The 18,364-nt window shown below is 51.8% G+C and overlaps 9 protein-coding genes across 9 annotated transcripts; 5 read left to right on the forward strand and 4 right to left on the reverse strand.

The window, feature by feature from the left end:
* Window positions 1–1,563: 1,563 nt before the first annotated feature.
* BDV14DRAFT_204052 (putative LysM domain protein) lies at window positions 1,564–3,062 on the reverse strand (the record flags this gene model as incomplete). The annotated part of the gene is made up of 5 exons (XM_073774435.1): window positions 1,564–2,003; window positions 2,051–2,206; window positions 2,256–2,422; window positions 2,479–2,768; window positions 2,841–3,062. The coding sequence occupies 5 exons, from the start codon at window positions 3,060–3,062 to the stop codon at window positions 1,564–1,566; spliced, it is 1,275 nt and encodes a 424-aa protein (XP_073624014.1).
* A 1,632-nt stretch (window positions 3,063–4,694) lies between these two features.
* On the reverse strand, window positions 4,695–6,123 carry BDV14DRAFT_204053 (uncharacterized protein; the record flags this gene model as incomplete). Its single annotated transcript, XM_073774436.1, has 6 exons — window positions 4,695–4,819; window positions 4,873–4,995; window positions 5,048–5,359; window positions 5,421–5,537; window positions 5,592–5,814; window positions 5,872–6,123. 6 exons carry the CDS (start codon window positions 6,121–6,123, stop codon window positions 4,695–4,697), a joined length of 1,152 nt encoding a protein of 383 aa, XP_073624015.1.
* A 570-nt stretch (window positions 6,124–6,693) lies between these two features.
* On the forward strand, window positions 6,694–10,651 carry BDV14DRAFT_211273 (bacteriodes thetaiotaomicron symbiotic chitinase; the record flags this gene model as incomplete). Its single annotated transcript, XM_073776061.1, has 13 exons — window positions 6,694–6,898; window positions 6,948–7,005; window positions 7,055–7,123; window positions 7,179–7,293; window positions 7,368–7,659; window positions 7,717–7,821; window positions 7,870–8,010; window positions 8,059–8,338; window positions 8,403–9,076; window positions 9,126–10,164; window positions 10,216–10,335; window positions 10,390–10,560; window positions 10,597–10,651. The coding sequence occupies 13 exons, from the start codon at window positions 6,694–6,696 to the stop codon at window positions 10,649–10,651; spliced, it is 3,324 nt and encodes a 1,107-aa protein (XP_073624016.1).
* Window positions 10,652–10,919: 268 nt separating this feature from the next.
* Window positions 10,920–11,878, forward strand: BDV14DRAFT_211275 (A4/G1 family peptidase; the record flags this gene model as incomplete). Its single annotated transcript, XM_073776062.1, has 1 exon — window positions 10,920–11,878. The coding sequence occupies one exon, from the start codon at window positions 10,920–10,922 to the stop codon at window positions 11,796–11,798; it is 879 nt and encodes a 292-aa protein (XP_073624017.1). The 3' UTR covers window positions 11,799–11,878.
* On the reverse strand, window positions 11,807–12,598 carry BDV14DRAFT_181089 (RBP protein). The gene is made up of 2 exons (XM_073770006.1): window positions 12,267–12,598; window positions 11,807–12,212 (listed from the first exon to the last, which is right to left on the reverse strand). Exons 1-2 carry the CDS (start codon window positions 12,367–12,369, stop codon window positions 11,959–11,961), a joined length of 357 nt encoding a protein of 118 aa, XP_073624018.1. The 5' UTR covers window positions 12,370–12,598; the 3' UTR covers window positions 11,807–11,958.
* Window positions 12,599–12,662: 64 nt separating this feature from the next.
* On the forward strand, window positions 12,663–13,583 carry BDV14DRAFT_181090 (uncharacterized protein). Its single transcript, XM_073770007.1, has one exon. The coding sequence runs from the start codon at window positions 12,753–12,755 to the stop codon at window positions 13,560–13,562; it is 810 nt and encodes a 269-aa protein (XP_073624019.1). The 5' UTR covers window positions 12,663–12,752; the 3' UTR covers window positions 13,563–13,583.
* A 3-nt stretch (window positions 13,584–13,586) lies between these two features.
* Window positions 13,587–15,031, reverse strand: BDV14DRAFT_204058 (uncharacterized protein; the record flags this gene model as incomplete). The annotated part of the gene is made up of 2 exons (XM_073774437.1): window positions 13,587–14,309; window positions 14,387–15,031. 2 exons carry the CDS (start codon window positions 15,029–15,031, stop codon window positions 13,587–13,589), a joined length of 1,368 nt encoding a protein of 455 aa, XP_073624020.1.
* A 466-nt stretch (window positions 15,032–15,497) lies between these two features.
* BDV14DRAFT_204059 (uncharacterized protein) lies at window positions 15,498–16,361 on the forward strand (the record flags this gene model as incomplete). The annotated part of the gene is made up of 2 exons (XM_073774438.1): window positions 15,498–15,863; window positions 15,984–16,361. The coding sequence occupies 2 exons, from the start codon at window positions 15,498–15,500 to the stop codon at window positions 16,359–16,361; spliced, it is 744 nt and encodes a 247-aa protein (XP_073624021.1).
* A 961-nt stretch (window positions 16,362–17,322) lies between these two features.
* BDV14DRAFT_129238 (uncharacterized protein) lies at window positions 17,323–18,246 on the forward strand. The gene has a single exon (XM_073766063.1). It carries the CDS (start codon window positions 17,459–17,461, stop codon window positions 18,062–18,064), a length of 606 nt encoding a protein of 201 aa, XP_073624022.1. The 5' UTR covers window positions 17,323–17,458; the 3' UTR covers window positions 18,065–18,246.
* The last annotated feature ends 118 nt before the right edge of the window (window positions 18,247–18,364 follow it).

Consider the following 18,364-nt stretch of genomic DNA (forward strand, 5'->3'; position numbering starts at 1 on the left):
TCCGACTCAGGTTCCAAAAGTCGGAACCTGAGAACCTCAGGTTCAGGTTCGAGGTTCCAACCTTTGGAACCTGAATCGGACCATTACGAGGCCTAACCATGGTTAAACCGCGGTTAACCTTAAATTTGCGGTGATGGTGATGGGCATCAAATCTCATGACCATGACCGCAGAAGCGGTGATGGTTATCAATCCTATAGCCGCGGCTGCGGTTATGCCGCAGCCTACGTGCAACACTTTTACAACTTAGATTAGCCTTTTAACCTTCATGCTATATATTATGACAACAAAACTCTCCCATGGTATAGTCCTATTTACCAGCTGGACTTGGATATTAAAGAAGGAGATACCAGGCATTGGAGTTAATAAGAAGACGCTTGATAAGGAGGATAGAAATATGGACTACTAGTAGCCAGGCAGTATTAATAAAGGTATTTAAACAACCCTCCCCTTTCCTTTGTATACTTATGTTTTTGCATTTTATACAAGTCATCAAGGGCAACTTCCAATTCAGGTAGGGGAGGATGTGATATTAGCCACGGATTATAATTATCAAGGTTGGGACAGCTACAACTCGCGGCTGGCAAGGTTATCAGCTGACCACCTTGAGAAGGGCAAGAACACTGGCTGACCAACTCAAGATGGGCGAGGACGGTGGCTAGAGCCACCGACCTCAGCGAGAGTATAGATCCTCTCCCTCATTACAGTAGATAAATAGCAGTAGAAAGCCCGTCTCACCTGGACAGCAGGCAGGCGACAGTCGAGGCCTCCGGCCGGCGACCTCGTCGCCAGCGGGCCAACTTTGGTCCGTGGTTTGACATAATCGACTTCTTTTCTATGAGTGTTATCACATTAGCATAGGATACACTTATCGTTTAATTATTAGCTTCCCAGGAGGCGGCGTTGTTCTTAGTCAAAGTCAGGTTTTCTCTACTGGTTTGCAACTCCTCCGTCTGAACCAGTCCGAGTCGCATTCGGCAGAGGCCTGTGGGGAAGCGTAGACAAATTAGAAAACGTTCCACCGGTTCTCGCAAAGAAAGTCTGTATGCGAGCTAAATGGCGGACTCGTGTGAAGTGCTTGGTGATATAGAACGCGAGTTTCGCTGCCTTCACAGTTGTTGGTAGATTTGCCTGCGACCGACAGGGACTGTCGAGTCAGATAATCCCCAACTACGGAGGATGCAGAGACAGTTCTGTTGAGAGTTCTACACAGATCAGGCCGAAAACAAGGAGTTCCTGCAACAATCCCCTCCCTTTTTTGTTCTTCTTTCTTCTTTTTCTATGTCCCATTCACCTGCCACTGGGGGCAAAACGAGGATTCACCTTAGGCAAGGGCACTCGTCCCTTTACCTACCGTAGATAAGATATATATATCACACAACAATTTCGAAGATACATGCACATCTCCCACAAGTCGATAGGAAATCTTGTGTTTACGAATAGCCGGAGAGGGTATGCTTGTATCGAGTGGTATGCTTGTCATTGCCCGGTTGAGTGCCGTGGATAGTCAACCATTGCCCATCCAAGGTACATTAGATGCATTATCTACTTGCATACATCGTTCCCTAAACACCAACACACACAAAGTATCCCAGCCACAGACTTGCGCATCCAGACCCGACATAGGGGTTCCACCTCCCGAACTGAGCGGCGGTGATCCCGTACTGCTGCTGGATATCCCAGCACGTATCTCCGCTCGCAACCTGATGCCACTGGGCACAGGTGCTGATGGTGTCGGGCATCGGTGCGACATCAGAGGTGGCCACGCAGTAGTAGTACCCTGTCTGGAGGTTACTGCACGTCGACCCGACGGCGGGGTTCCATTGGTAGAAGAGGTCCTGGGTGAGGTAGGTGTATTCTTCACTCGTGATCGTCCAGCAGCTGTCGCCGGACTTAGCTTGATAGAAGGTGGTGCAGTCGCTGGCTATGCCGGACTGAGTCGGGGACGGTCCGGACGAGGTGGCGGTCGTGGTCGTTGATGCGGTTTTGGTTGTTGTGCTTGCACCTGGGGACCTTAGAAAAGGATCAAAATAGGAAACAAGGGAGATTCACCAGAGACGCCAACGCAGACGTAATATCCAGCTTGGAGGCCAGCGCACGATGAGCCGACCGCTGGGTTCCAAGCGTAGAAGTCGGCGAGTGAGATCCCATTACCGGAAGCAATCGCAATACACGTATCGCCGGAGACAACAAAATAATAATCATTGCCTAAGCAGCGGTTAGCAGATGTTGCGGTATCTTGGACGAAGATGCATACAATGCTCGGCGATGCCACTCTGCTGGGGCGAGTGGGGGGCAGTCGTCGTCGATGGAGGAGCGCTTGTGGTTGTGGTCAAGGTTGTTTTGGTGGTGGTAATGGATCCAGAGACCCCGACGCAAATATAGTAACCGGCTTGGAGCCCAGAACAGTCGTTCTTGACGGCACTGGTAGAGACAAATGTCAGCCGGGGGCTGGCTTGGGGTTAAGGGGGGACACTCACGGATTCCACGCGTAGAATTGTTCCAACGTAAAGCTTCCGTACAAATCAACAATGGCTTGACAATAGTCGCCTTTCTCCACAAGGTAAAAGTCATTGCATTCTGAGGTGAGTCCAGTCTGTGTCGGAGATGGACCCCCTGTTGTAGTAGTGACGGTAGTGGTCTTGGTGGTCGAGGTAGCCCCCGTTGTAGTAGTGCTGGTCGTGGTGGTCGGGGGAGAGACATTGGGTGCTTCGACGCAGTAGCTGAGCCCAACTTCCAATTCACAATCCGACTGAGACAGAGATGGGTTCTAGAAGGAGAGAAAAAACAACCCCATTGGTCAGTGGCAGAGATTGAGAATGGATCAGAAGGGAATACTCACCCATGCAACCAGCTGCGCGGTCGTGATACCGAAGTATTGCAGAAGATCCGCACATGTATCGCCCTCAGCAATCGAGTTGGCCCAGTAGGAGCAGCCCGTGGTCACGCCAGGGTCAGTATCCCCTGTGGGAGAGTCCCCGTTCGTCCAACGTTTGCTGAGAATCGTGGCGCTGGACGAAGCCAGCACGGCAAAAGCCAAAGTCAGACCCTGAATGGCAATCATGTTAGCGAACGGTGACTCGGAGTAGGCAGTGATCAACAAGCAAGAGGCCTTGATCTCGTCCGGTATTGGCCCATAATCCACCTTTATGTGCGCGATGGAAGGGATGTCCTGTGATCAAGACTAGACACCATTGTAACGTCTCGGACGACTAGAGAATCCTTTTGAAAGGTAGGGTTAGGCCAATCCAGACGCCATTGATGACTCTACTGCTCCGGATATCCCGCGGGCAAGGGACTCCGAGAGCCAAGGACCCTGCGGCTTACATTAGACTCCAACGCAGAGACTTAATTCCGAGACGCATGAACCGGTCGCGCTGAGCCATCCAATTACTGGAGGAGCAGTTGCGGGGAAAACAGAAGGCGCATTCGGAGGTTGCAGTTCACATGGCTACAACTCCACTTATCACATCCCCCATGCAGGGGACGATCAATCTGATACCCGCCAAGAGCAAGAGGGAGTAGACAGCAGCAAATCATAGCAAAGAGGCGTCTGGTTGAACCGGACCGACCCGCCTTGGCAGATATGAACTCCACCGGACCTGATCGAGGTTACATTGGCAATACGCGGAACAATCCTTCGGGGTCAGTCATTGTTTATCTAGACCACGGAGACTACGGAGTACACGCTGTAGTTCATGCAGGGGTAGGCTCATCCACTCACGCAAGGCCGTATCCGAGCGTTGCCGTGTGATCCCGTGGCCTGATTTCCCCTGAGAAAAAGACAAGGCTCTCGGAAATTGGGGATGCCGTACCCCCCACCGGGTAGTGGCAAGGGCTAGAGATGGAACCTTGTTGGAGTATACTGGTAGCATCGGTTTTCCATTCTAGGCATGCCGTATTTCTATGACAAATGCTAAAGAAAATGGGACTACAGTGGAAGAAAAGGAGACTTGGGTTATTCTAGCCAATACAAACCATCACAATCAACCAGCTGGGTTAGGATCTGGATTCCGCGCCTCCGACGAATGTATGGGTATAAGGTTGAATAAGTAAAACATCTGATTGAATCCGGATTACGGCCGCAGGCCGCTTCCCCGCGAGGTCCACAAATCCTGTGACGTAGTCTCCATTGAGAGGGTCGTTGTAGGAGGACGCCATTAGAGTTCGGATAGCTTGCTTGAATTTGGTCTTCTCTGTGAGGTGAAGATCTTCTCTGTCGGGCTGCACACCCTTCGAGACGCGGAACTTCAACATCTCCAGTTACGATCCTGCACTGCGTACCAGATCGAGCTGTGGAGGTTATCGAGATCCGCCTCGTCACCCGTGTAAAACACCCACAAATGTGGATTGACACCGTGCTCGATCGAAACCTCTGCCGTTTCGACATGACTCTTGATGACGGGATGGCAAGGGGGAAGTGGCCATAGACTGAAGCCGTGCTTAACGAGAATTTCCAATGCACCTTTTTGATATCGGGCAGCGGCCAGTCTGCTCCGAAAAACTCAACATGGCTGACTAGAATGTGGAGCTTGCCTACGGGTAGAACAGATGGCAAAGTCTCTTACTACATCGGGACTGGAGCTGAGTTCGCTGTGCAGTGGGACATAGTGCAGGCTCAGCAGGAGAAGTTCCACGGGCAGTTCACTGGATGTATTCTGGATGCTATTCTGGATGCTATGGTACGCTGGCTCCCTCAGTCAAAGTCAAACCTCTCGAATTTATTGCCCTGACGGAGCTTGTCGACCGCTGTGCCACAAATGTCCATAGACCAGTTACAGGCGTCGTACCACGAGGCTATGGCCAGATATGCAAGAGAATCTGGAAGTTTAGCGTTAGGTCGATCTAAAGCCCGACGGTAGTGGGAGACTGACCTGCGTTTTGCGCCGTCAGGAGAGGATGTCCGGCTGCCAGCGCTCGCACTCCGGCACCGCGGTATGCAGCTCCTTTCATGGCAGGCCGCCCACCACCGGGGTTGATATTGTATCGCAAGTCCGCTATTCAATCAGAGTAAGTAAGTACCTTCCACTCTACTTTGGGGCGGCTTACCGGTCGGTGTTCCCATGACCCCTGGCAGATGGGTGAGTTCATGCAGCACTGACCCCACGATAGCCCGTAGTTTGAGGTCATCGATCTTTTTCCCGTTCAAAGCGTTCTGTGTGTTGGCGATATCCTCCAGCTTCTGTCTGGTCGCGGCCCGTGCAAAAGCAGCCGGGCAGATACAAACCTCGTCCTTGCCATTGATTTGATTCTGAATCCCCCATCCTTGCAGCCCGTCGTCCTCGTGGCATAACCTTCCCGTGGCGTGTAGATGGCGCAAACCTTCGGAAACCCCCACGGGGCGTGTATCTAAATACCATCCTTGAGGTGCCGAGGCGTCAGCTTACACGATCTGCGTTCGATGGTCACCGGGGATCCTTACGGCGAGTTTGATCTTCGCCCGCGGGAGGGGTTGTCAGTTGGTAGTGCTCATCGTTGCAATGAAACAGAACAGCCGGCCCTCCAAAGTACAGTTTGTTAAGGATGACGTTGTAAATGCCTATGGAAAGCCAGGTTAGTTACCAGGAACTGTTCCATTGGCGCCCGCAAGTACCGATGACGTGGTCCATCTTGTCAATGGCCTCAGTAAATGTATAAAGATGCTGATTCCACTGGTAGGATTGGGTTTGCCGAGTAAGCTTGATGTTCCCCATGTACGCCTGCCATGTAGCGAGAAGTTTGGAAATGTAGTCGTAGTTCGCGCCCCAATTTTGCGGCTGGGCCCGTTGCTCGAGGTGCAATCGCAGGTTGTTGATGTTCTGGGTCGTTGTCTGGAGCTGCGCAGGAGCTTAGCTAGGGACTAAATATTAATAGCATCGTTTCTATCCACTCACCAAGTCAATCATCTCGTTGAGTTCCTGCTCGATGTAGGTTTTTTGCGCCTCAGAACAAGTATCTCCGTAGGTGACCCGCGGGAAGGTGTAGACGTCCCTCTTGACATGGCGAGGTGCATCGACAGAGTTGAGCTGACTATCAAGAAGATCTGGATGGAATGGAAACGATGATGCCAGAGAAAGGAGGGTAAAGATCACGAAAAGCATCCTAAGCCCCGGCACGCCGGCAGAGACACGCGAAGGGAGAACCATCATGGAATGAGTGACAATGTACTGGGAGAATATTGCAAGGGGAAGGCATGAAGCACTCAACCTACTTAAACACGGCCCCCGGGCCCTTGCTGCCGTCTTGATACCTATCCAGTCTTTTGTGCGCCTGCCTGCATCCATTGTTCTCCACTCGCCCAGTATGACCTCGGGGTAGTAGCACTAGAGGACGTTGGGATAGTAGCAACACAGACCCCGTCTTTTATCGCATTGCCATCAACCTCAATGCCAATTACCCGTCATATCCCGGCCACAATGTCGTTGTGCGTGCCGTGTGGCAGGGGGCTATACTAGACAGATCCCCACCAGCAGACTGCGCCGCCGGAATTTGGCGGGCAGCCACCCCTGCCAAGGCCACAAGGATTTGTGCGGCTGTGATGGGAGTGCGTTAGGCAGTTTTGCTCGAAATTAAAATGCAGGTCCATTAGAGTTACGGTCGGAGAGACCCCAAATCCGAGATGGCCGACCCTGCGGCCTTCCTATAAGTTGCCCTGCGAACCACATCAAGATTGTAGTACAATGCTGGGTACCGCCCACCGATAGTAATAGGCAATCATGTTCCTCCCATCTACTGGGATGTGGTCGCGGTTGGTGTTGCTCGCTGCACTTGCCCCGTCCACTTGGGCACAGTCTGGGACCTGCTCCGAGACCGAGGAATGCGTGTCAGGTTGTTGTTCGAAAGAAGGATACTGCGGCTTTGGACCTGACTTTTGTGGTGATGCTTGCATCTCAAACTGCGATGCTGTTGCCGAGTGCGGAGGTAAGGGCTTGCTCCATCTCGATGCGTACGGCTGCTAAGAAGGATTGAGAATATGCCGAGACCCCAGGAACCGAGTGTCCCCTGAACGTTTGCTGCTCCGAGTTTGGGTTTGTGAGGTCACGAGGAGGTCGCTATATCTTGCTGACGATGGACCAGTTTCTGTGGCACCACCGAGGACTTTTGTGGTGCTGGCTGTCAGAGTGGCTGTGACCCAGTTAACGTACCGTAAGTCTTGGGATAATGAGAAGTTGTTCCCTGCTAACAACCTTATTCTTTCTAGTTCATGCTCTGGACAGTCCACGCAGGATATTTATATTGGATATTATGAAGGCTGGAACTCCCAGCGACTGTGTGACGTTGTCTTGCCAGAGGACATCAATGTTGCTCCTTGGACGGTATGTTAGGGTCGATTTCCTTCGATCTGGTGGGATTACGGACAAAGCTAAGACGATTTGTTGTATATGTGCAGCATCTCTTCTACTCCTTTGCTGGCATTGACGAGACTGAGTTCACCATGACCACAACCAATCCTGACGACGAAGAACACATGAAGAACTTTGTTGCGCTAAAGAAGAAGAAACCGTCATTAAAGACCTACATCGCCGTTGGAGGTTGGGATGTCGGGGGCAAGGTCTTTTCAGACATGACGCGGTTCCCAGGCACCCGCAAAGCCTTCATTGACTCGGCTCTTAGCTGGTTGGAGGATTACGGGTTTGATGGGATTGACATTGACTGGGAATACCCAGCAGCAGATGACAGAGGTCAGTAGCGGGCACAGATCGCCTACCGCTGTTCTTCTAGACACTAAGCTTCCGCAGGTGGTGCCGCCAGAGACACGGCCAACTTCGTGACATTTCTTTCTGAGCTCCGTGAAGCCGTGGGCACCAAGTACGGCCTGACAGCAACACTCCCTGCATCATACTGTAAGCGATGAGCTCGTGCGAGGCCCGAGCCCTGCTAATGAAAGCCAGGGTATCTGAAGGGCTTTGATGTGGCCGGAATGGCAGAGTACGTGGATTTTCTCAACGTGATGACCTATGACATCCACGGTACCTGGGATGGCAACAGCGATTGGACAAGCTCCGTTGTCAATCCGCACACCAACCTGACTGGTAGGCCTCTTCATCTGTGGTCATGTCCTAGCTAAGCAACCTTCTTAGAAATTACCGACGGTCTCAACCTCCTATGGCGCAACGGGGTCGATCCCAGCAAGGTCTTGCTCGGTCTTGGCTTCTATGGCAGATCCTTTACCCTCAAGGACGCTTCCTGTAACTCTCCCAACTGCGAGTTCTCAGGCGGAGCGCGTGCCGGCGAGTGTACGGCTACGGAGGGGGTCCTTTCCGACTACGAGATTAACCGGATCATTGAGCGCTACTCGCCTGATGTGCAGTACGACGAGGAAGCAGCCGTGAACTGGATTACCTGGGGCAGGGATCAATGGTGAGTGGCCATGAATGCTCCCAGGATGTATGTAGTTCGTATCTAACCCCAAGTCGCTATCCAGGGTCTCCTTCGATAATGCTCGAACTTTGAAGCAAAAAGCCGACTACGCCAACGGCAAATGCCTGGGCGGATTGTTCGCCTGGGCTCTGGATATGGGTGGACCGGGTTCCCTTACCAATCCGAACAGTCTCGATCCCGATGATACCAGCATGGCCGGTGCGAACTTGGAAGGAGGGAGTGACGGGACTGGCCTTCTCTACGTCGGGGAGGAGGTGCTGGGGGACTCGCCGACAGTCACGGCCATTGCCCCCGTGAGCATCATCTGGCCCAAATCAGTTCTCGATGCCCCAACCACCATTGGATTTGGAGACGGTTATCCCACTTCCCTCGAAGTGGCTTGGACCACCACGAAGACCATCACTGTCGATGGGACCCCCACAGTCACATCCACCATCACCCGGTACATCATGTCAACAACAATACCGCTACCAGCTATCACCACCCAGACGTTGAACTACTACAATTGGAATCTGACCGACAGCGTGACCTCTACAGTCGCCACACTAACCCCTAGTCTGGAAATCCCCCCGGTGGTGGTAACAAACGACCCTAACCCGCTGGGAGAGGAAGGGGTCACCCACCTGCCCATTGTCACCCGAACGGTGAGCATCCCACCCTGGCCTTGGACCACCGGTTCCAGCGAGACTGGATATCCAAAAGTCACATTTGAACAAGGCGAGTTGTCTCTCCTCTCGATCAGCAAACACAGCACTAACCCGAATAGGCGGCCCTCCCAGTCCTACTTGCAACGCGAACTGCGGTCATAAGTGCTATAGCTTCTGCGACGGACCTTGTCTTGTCGACTGCGGTGAGGAGAGCGCGTCTAGCTTTATTGACCCCAGCGATGAGAATCCCCCTTCGGTCTCCAAATGTACTGGCCCAGGATGCGTCAACGGCGGGTGTACCGGGAGTGGGCTTTGCATCGAGCGGGGCTGTACAGGGTCTGACTGCCACAACCGCCTCTGTATTGGGGAAGACTGCATTCCGACGGCATGTACTGGTGCGGACTGTGTAGATGGCCACTGCGAGGGCGATAACTGCCAAGATCATGGCTGTATAGGGGAAGATTGCGACATAACTCGTGGAGAAGATGACGATGACAACAACGACGATGACGACGACAACGGCGGCGATGACAGCGGCGGAAGTGGCATCTGCTTTGGTCTGCGCTGCCTTTCATGGGGTTGCCTTGGCCGGCAGTGCTCCAGCAGCGACTTCGTCTGCACTGGCCGCGATTGTCGTGTAGTCACCTGTACTGGCGACGACTGTGAGAATGGGATCTGCAAAGGCAAGCGATGTCAATCCCAGGATACAGACTGTGAGGCCGAGGAGGCCGATGTCTGCACTGCCTACATCCACAGTTCCCTGGTGACCCCCGCCTCCACCTATTCCACCACCACCGTCACCTCAGTATGCGAGACTATCACGGCCTGCGCAGCTGCAGCTACGACGACGACGAAGACAGTGGACGAGAACGGTCTGGACGAAGGGACGGCTACCATTGTGGAATCAGCCACGACGTCGAATGCTGCTCTTGTGAGCTTCCTTGACGACCAGCTCGAGAGCTGGTGGTCGACTGTGTTTGCAACTACCACATCAACGACGACGACCAAGACCACCACACGAACAACCACCACGACGAGCGCACTGCCTACCGAGACCAGCTATGACTGCCATGGGTCATCACGGTGTGGGTCATTCGATGGCCTCGCCGAGTTCTGTGACATGGCCAAGAGCTTTCTCAAGGACAACACAATCTACGGGTATGTTGCATGATTTGATATTCAAACAGCGAGTGCTAAGTTCCATCACAGGACCACCGACGACAGTTACGACTCAGGAGAATGCTACACGGATGGAAAGAATGCCGGCTTCGGATGCGGCGTCTTTGTCAAAGGTGACGACTGTGAGATGCCGGGAAGGCAAATCGCCGCGTACGTTTTCAGTTTACCCCTCGATCGTCCGTGAGCTAGCTAACAGGTCTCCAGGGCGTATGACCATATTTTCCAAGAGTCAGGGGGGCAATGTGAGATCTGCGGCCATGCATATTTTGCCGACGGGTGCTATGTGACGGTCGACTATGTGTCTGGATGCCAAAATACCAATGGCCCGCTGCAGCCCATCGGCAACGCCTCAATCGCTTCAATCTCCCGGCCCTTGTACAGTTCTGCCGCACTTCTATCGCCAACTGCAAGACCATCGTCATCTCCGTTGCCGGCGGCAACTGGAGCAAAACTGGGAACCAGATGAGAGCGGCTAGTTGAGTGACCTTCCAAGACGGCGATGTAATATTAAGTCCCCCGACCGAGGTTAGAGTAATTAGATTGCATCAAGCAAAATGCCGAGCGCAGGGAGTAGCTAGGACTAGATGAATAGCGCCTCGTAAGAAGTGTAGCGAGGGTTATTTAGATTAGGGCGTATTCGGTCGAAGCGAGCAAAAGCCCTAGCGCGAGTCGCGGTATATAACCTCGAAGCCACCCCCTGTGGTATGTTCGGTCATGATTCTTCTCTTTTAATAATGAAGGTCAATTGTCAGTCTCTCATAGCGTCCATCTGCCTTGTCCATCTGGTGCTCGCCCTGGCCGCACCATCTCCACACAATGACACACGCAGACCGAGGCGCGAACGCATTTCCAACCCTCTGCGTGAGATCAAGTACAGACCCGCCGCTCAGCAGGTGATTCCACTCAATATTCAATTGGAAGAGCAAGCGGAACCCTCCTATAGCTCCAACTGGGCCGGTGCTGTTCTAGAGAATGCCCCTGTCAACACCTTCTACTCCTTTGTGTCAGCTACCATTACAGCCCCAACACCAACACCAACATCGATGGCTGCCGGCTCGACAGAAAACCCCAGCACATACCAAGCTGCTTCCGCATGGGTGGGAATCGATGGAGCGACCTACACCGCCGCCATTCTACAGACGGGACTGGATTTCTATGTCATCAATGGAGAGCCATACACCGACGCTTGGTTCGAGTGGTACCCAGGGTACGCGGAGTACTATGACGAAATCTACGTCACCCCAGGCGATGTGCTTGTCCTTTCTGTCAACATCACATCGCCCGACATGAATCAGGGGGTTTGCATTGTCGAGAATCAAAGCACCGGGGTCACAGTGACCAACACGGTCAGTGCGCCGAAGAGTACTGCTACTCTGGTCGGATCAAACGCAGAATGGGTGGTTGAGAACTTCCAGTCGGGAGGCGAACCCGTGCCATTTGTTGGGTTTGACGAGGTGCACTTTACAGGATGTCAGGCGGAGGCGGAGGATGTAAGTGTAGGTTTGGAGAAGGCGAGGATTTACGAGTTGGTATTGGAGGAGAAAGTTGTCGCAGAGGTTGACATGGACGGTGAGGGCAATGGGTTCCACGTGCGGGACACAAGATGGGAATGATGGGCTATCTTTGTATTCCAGACCCGCACATCAGGCAATATCAGCAGGAGCTAAAGAAGAAAGATTTGGAAATCCTCGAGAAAGCTGCGCAATGATTGCTACTTTGATGGATGCAGGGCCGCAGCCCAGGAGTAAGAATGAGCTAAAGACACCATCACGATTATAACCAAGGGTTAGAAGGAATCCAAAGGAACATCTCAGAATGTTTCACGCCACACCGCGAGCAAAACAGCTCATGGGCTGGACTATCCTTTTTGGGCCCATTCTGGAGCACATCCAACATGAACGAGGCCGAATGGATGCCGAGCGAAAGGGCGTTTTGGATCAAGTCATCAAGGCCAGAGTGCTTGCCACAGCCGGTGCAGATTTTGTGGTCTTGCACCATGAGCGTGGCCGGGCGCGAGATGTCGGAGCCTGGGTATTTTACTTAGAGCTGAGGGCCTTGGAGACATTGAAAGGAAGGAATACCATGGCAGTCAAGTAAAGAGCCGATGTGTGCTCGCTCTTCGGGGGTGATGATCCAGCGGAAGCCGCCAGGGACGGGCTCAGAAAGAGGGGAGAGGGTAGTCATTTTGAAAGGCTGTCGACGAGATGAGGACTGGAAAGCGTGGGAGGGGTTGGTCAATGTCTGATATTTATGCCAGCTGGTCAATGTCCAGTATTTATGCCAGCTGCGTCAACATCTCCCATGGAAGGGAAACAGCTGGCAGTAGGATCTGCAGTACAGATACACGATCTCGAACTGGACTAAGAGAATCCATCCAGAACTGCTCGGTCGGACAAATGCAGACTAAGATATTGACTGGTTGGATCAGGTCAAAGCAGGGGATGGCGGGGTTGGGGTTGCATGCGGTCGGGCATTAGTGCTGATGTGAGACGATGATCACTTTAAAGACTCCTTCTCCCATCGAGTAGGCCACCCGTCATTTCATCTCGAAACCGTTGATCTTTATCATGACGAACCCGATCAAGATCGATTCCCACTTTGAGATCCGCAAGCTCGAGCCCAAACATCTCGAATGGGCCAAAGCGATCATCAGCCACAGCAACGTCTTTCACTCCCCCGTGTGGGCCGAGCTCTACCCCGAGAACCAGACTGAACGATTCCGAGCGACCTTCAATGGCGCCACGTATCTGGTCCAGCACCAAATTGACTCCGGTCTCTCCTACGGGGTGTTTGACACCGAGTATCGATTCAAACGAACGGAGTCTGCAGCAACAGGAGGGGCCATGTACTGGGAAGAGGAGTGGGATTCCAGCTTAACTGGCGATGACATCCTTGAACGAATGGATTTTCCACTGGCTTCCATCGCCCTCGCATTTGACGCTGCGGACCCAATCGATATGCGACAAGTGGTGCCCCTTTTCGAGCCGGACGCTTTGCCTCAGTTCCCGGTCTTTGCTGCCTTCCTCGATGCTGGAGATACAAGGGACCCAGGCACATGGGAAGCAAAAGGACCCAGACAGGTGCTGAAGCGGATGGGGACGGCCACACGGACAGATTACATGAACGCGGGCATCACCAAGACCATGGCCCACTGGCTGATGTGGGAGGCGGCCTGGAAAGGTTTCAGGGGGATCAATATTGAATGCTATCATGATGCTGTCAACCATATCTGGAGCCATCCCGCGTTGCCATTCAAGGCCGAGATAGTGGCCAGGGTCAGAGTGAACGAGTATAAGGAAAACGAAGCAGGAGAACAAGTTCGACCATTCCCTCATGTAAAACAGGCATTGACAAAGGTTTATGTACAACTTAGATAGGTCTGTTGTCAGGAGATGCTATCCTTATTCTGGGTTCAAGAACTCCCCTTCATGTAGTTTGAGTGACTGCCCGACCTTAGCACACAACTCCAATAAAGCGCTGCGGTCTTCGTTAGACGGCATCAAGGGTTTCTCATCCTTGCGTCTCTCATGCCCACCCGAGTCGTATCTCCACTTCATCTTCCGCAGATACACGGGCCATAAAGTTTTGTCACAAAAGACCATGTAGCACTGTTGATGGAATCCAATCGCAATCTGCGTGTCTTGTTCAAACGGCAAAATCCTCCTGGTCCACCTCCCCGGCGTGAATCCAAACCGGAAGTGCCGTAGATGGGGGAGGGCGTTTTCGAAGGCCCGAAAGTAATCGGCCCAGCGTCCGCTGTACGAGGCGTAGAGTCGGTCGACCACCAGGTCCGGATGCGGGTGAAAGTCTTCCAAGGAAAGGATGGTGGCCGAAACGGGGATCGGCTCATCGACATTAAAAGAGAGTGCTGCCTCATAAATGATAGTGCATTGATCCAGGTAGAGCTCGAGAAGGGTCGGGCCGTGCGAAAGAATCCATTCTAGCTGCGAGTCATGCATGAAGGCGTAATTGCCGAGAGAAAGCGATCTTAAGCGCGGGAAATGCAGGCCACGCAGGTCTAGTTTTGGGCAGAAACCGGCACGTAGGCGAGAGTATAACGTCAAGTGCTCGAGGTTGGCCATCGTGGGCTTCAGCCAGGAGCGTGGCAGTTTGCGGTAGCAGTCCTGTGCATTTCAGGCCTATATTAGGACAAAAAAAGGCGAAGTTTGCAAGTGCAACAGAAGGGTCTCAATGCACATACATGGACGAACTGGCTCTCTTCCCGATCAACATTGGTGACATCAAGCCTCAAAATTTGGAGGCTGTTCAGGACCTTGTTGCGATTTGCTGCGGTTTGGGTCTCATTGAAATAAACATTTTGGAAGTCCAGCAGGCCCAACTCCCGCAGAGGCCGGGGCAGAGCAACCACTGCAGACAGAAATCGCGTCAATATTACATCCCTAACGGCGAGACCCTGGAGACAGTTGTCAAATTCAGTCTCGCCACAATCGTCATGAAACCGGAGAATAAGACTCTCCAGGCGAGGAAGCTCTTTGAGACGGTCAAACGCGTTCCATAAACGCTCCCCAAGGCTGGTTCTGGACCGACCATTCTCTTGATATTGGAACTCTTGCAAGTAATCCCAATCACTAACCTTGTCGTCCAGATTCCACGTGTTCATATAAAGCTTGGTCACGCACTTGGCAAGCACGGGTCTGCTGATAATGTGGTCTAGTCGGTCGCAGCTCGCATCGGTCAGACTCACGGTCAGACAGTCAAAGACCCAGCGCTGACCAATGGCGCTGAGAACGTGGCTGGAGCATCGCAGGTTCTTGCGCGTCGTCGAATCAGCATAAAAGAAAAGTCGGTCGAGGATTTCTGGGGGAAAGGACATCAGGCGGGCCATGGTGGGGGTTCGTGCTGTTGAAGGTCTGGAGTTGGTTGCAGGTTACAGGTGACGTGGCCTCGTCCAAACAAGAGATTGTCATCTCTCGGGCTTCTTATTTAGACTGGAAATTGATACGAATCTGTGAGATTACGTGATCACTAGCAGCATGGCCGCTAGTTACTCCAACCCCCTGAGGATTCGACCCCTCCATGTAGCGGAGAGATATCGTCAAGAAGAGTCTATTGAAGCAATAGAATTGAGCCCTATTGATAGAAGCATCCGCTCCTTAGTAGGCTACGTGCGTGCAGTCGATACAGACGTCATTCTACCCTCCTTCCCCTGGGCCTGTATTCATTATAAATAAATTCAATATACTACTAGAAACTCTGGAGAAAATGCCATATACTTTTTTATAAGCTTCACCAGAATACCATGCACTCTGGGGAAGTACTGTGTACTCTACCATGGACTTTACCAAGATGCCATGGACTCCAGCGTGGACTCCAAGACGCCGTGGACTCCAGGGAGGCCCCCCGAGGGGGCAGGGAGGGGGGCGCGCGAACTTCCCCTGCGTCGAGAGGCCGCGAGAATCCAACGATCAGTCGGCAACGACGACATAAACTTTCCAATCCGTCCAAGCTCTCAGGAACTGGGAATACCCATCCTTAGCAAAGCGTCGACACCGAAACCCGGGAGGTTACAGGGACTGCAGTTCTCCGAAAGCAAGACCGCAAAGATCCGGCAGCAAGGCCGTGAAACTGGATTAGGACTGACGGCGCTCATCTACGCTGTCCTACTTCAAGCCTGCAATAGTATGACCGTGTCTGCTCATCAGGATATACACACTTCGGTAACTAGATTCAATCTTCGCGACCGCTGTGACCATTCTCTTCCGAGCTCAATCGGTGGGAGAACATTTGCATCTCGCATCAGCCTCTGGCTCTATCAGATCCAGGCCACTGACTACTAGAACACGGCCATTGCCCAAAAGGGCAAGTATCGCAATATTGCTGAAATCAAGGATAAAATCGAGGGAGAGTCTATCTCTTGTCTCCAGGATTCTCTTCCGCTTCTCCTGGGGAAGGAACCTCCGTTTTTCGCCAGCTTCATCGGTGATATCTCGCCTCTCTTCGGCTCAACATACGGGCCGTTGGAGCTCACGGAGGCCTGGATAGCACTCATTCCCATGACGCCTATCATGTATCTCGTTGTTCAGACGTTCCAAGAACAACTAGCAGTTAGATTGAGCTATAATGAGGCATATTGGAGTGATGAGCAGGTTGCGGTGTTTCTTGGGAAGATCAAGAAAGAGCTGGACCACCAGGTCTTAAGAAAGGGGGTTTGCTAATATCCAAGCTTTCTTATCTATTATGAATGTATGTTATTGCTTAGATACCTAAACTCCATGGAATAAAGAAAATTACAGCCACCTACTTTGCCTACCACTCCTTCGCATCGCCTTTCTTTCTACCTTTACATTCATTAGCAAATGAATTATGGCGCGGGGTTAAAACCATACACATGGTGGCATGCCGAGCACTCAAAGGATACAAACAAGAGCCGCATCAACCATTGTACTCTAGTTCTTTGTTGAAATTTTCTAGCCAAACCTTACTTGTTAGTGCTAACATGACGAAAATGCATGCTCTGCTTTTGCATGCTACTTGATTCCATGACCTGACAGGGCCAATTGATTCTACCAGGATTGGTGCACATGGGAGGGTGGGCCAGGCATCTGTATAGCTTTGGTGTTGTACCACTGCATACACACTTAAAGCATAACTGGGCGCCTGTATTGGATAATATGATTGCGCAGTGTACCTACCATCCTGGGCAACATAGACGCAAATGGAACATTGCTGAATTATGCGGCACAGCCCCTGTAGGTACGCCTTGACTACTTGGCATTCCAGCCTCAGCGATAGATATTGACAAGTGGAACCAGAAGGACCTGTGCAACATCCATGACTGACTGACGTGAGCCTTGTTACTATTGGCGCCTTTCTAACCGAACGGCCGTGGCATCTCCCAATCCTTGACAAAAAAAGAAAGTAATTATAATACAGCTAAGCAGTAGCCGTTTGGAATTATATTTGCACTGCCCAAGTTGATGCCCAATAGTCTTATCTTCAGCAGGCTGATTTTGGCAGTAACCCTCCCAACGCCAGCCAAGCCATTCTACAGCACAGCCTTGGATATCTAAAAATTTGATTGGTCTGCTAGGCTCGTATATATGGGGCTCGGGCGCAGGTCTATTTTGTTATATGACGGCTGACCAGAGAGGGGGTGTGTCTACTTAACGGTCCTGGCTAAAAAGTCTCGTGGTTTCCTTTTTCCTTTCCAATCTCAATCTTTATAGTGATAGGAACACATATCAATCCTTTACTTTAGATACACTTATAAAACCCGCATTACGCAAGACCTACAAAAGCCTCTCCTCCAAACATGAGCAACCAAGAGATTCCGGAGGCCCACCCCAGAGAGATCCAGGAGAGCGGTGTCCTATCAGCCATTGTCAGCTTTGTCGAGTACAACCGCCAACTGATTTGGCAGCAAACTGGCATGAAAGGCGGCTGGGAAGGCTGGCTGCAGGCCGAGCTGGCCAATTTCATTCCCCAGTCGAGTCCCTACTACGTTGACAGAGAACAAGCCGTGTTTCAAAACCCCAGCCAGTCCATCGACCTTTGGTGCAAACATCGCATGGAATTTTACGATCCAGACATCAACCCCCACCCATCTGAAAGCTACCAGAGGATCGGCGTCGAGTTGAAATGTGGAGGAGAATATCAGGATTTCTTCAGCAACACGGTGAACAGTTTTCAGGGTCGAGTGATAAGTGATATCAACAAAATCATGGCGGGGATGAATACAGATCTTACAGGCCAGTCTGGAGCTCGGGTCTATGCAGTTGGTATTACTGCCGACTTCACTGACTTGTATGGGTTTGAAAGTGTCGCAAGAACTGGAACGCAGGTTCGTTACTGGCAATCACCGCCGTTGCAGAATACGGACTCTCTTTACGTGCTATGGTGGTACCAGGATTTTCAATAGGATGAAATTTCTGGCCAATAGCTTTCCTTGAGAGATGTTGCTTGTATGCATATTATGCTCCCGTTTTCTTCCAAGTCTTGATTTGATTGCTAAACAGGCACAGTTGCATGTCAAATCTATGCCTGTATTGTCCAAGGCAGTTAACTTGCCCTTGTTGATTGTCCCGATAATTTTTGCTGGGTCATAATCGTCCTGTTTAGTTGGAGATGGAAAGCTTCCTAAGAAGTAATACATTCCAGCTACCTGCTAGCTTTTGTATTACTTCCTGCTTTAACATCCTGTTAGACTAAGAAATATATA

The sequence above is a fragment of the Aspergillus stella-maris genome (genome assembly GCF_047715825.1).
Source record: "Aspergillus stella-maris strain CBS 113639 unplaced genomic scaffold BDV14scaffold_69, whole genome shotgun sequence".
Lineage (NCBI taxonomy): Eukaryota > Fungi > Ascomycota > Eurotiomycetes > Eurotiales > Aspergillaceae > Aspergillus > Aspergillus stella-maris.

What these genes read in the sequence shown, in the direction of transcription:
- BDV14DRAFT_181089 (XM_073770006.1), bottom strand. Translation starts at nt 12,369, where the DNA reads ATGACTACCCTCTCCCCTCTTTCTGAGCCCGTCCCTGGCGGCTTCCGC. An exon ending in CTCTTTACTTGACTGCCATG is followed by an intron (nt 12,213 to 12,266) that starts GTATTCCTTCCT and finishes TAAAATACCCAG; the next exon opens with GCTCCGACATCTCGCGCCCG.
- BDV14DRAFT_181090 (XM_073770007.1), top strand. Translation starts at nt 12,753, where the DNA reads ATGACGAACCCGATCAAGATCGATTCCCACTTTGAGATCCGCAAGCTC.
- BDV14DRAFT_129238 (XM_073766063.1), top strand. Translation starts at nt 17,459, where the DNA reads ATGAGCAACCAAGAGATTCCGGAGGCCCACCCCAGAGAGATCCAGGAG.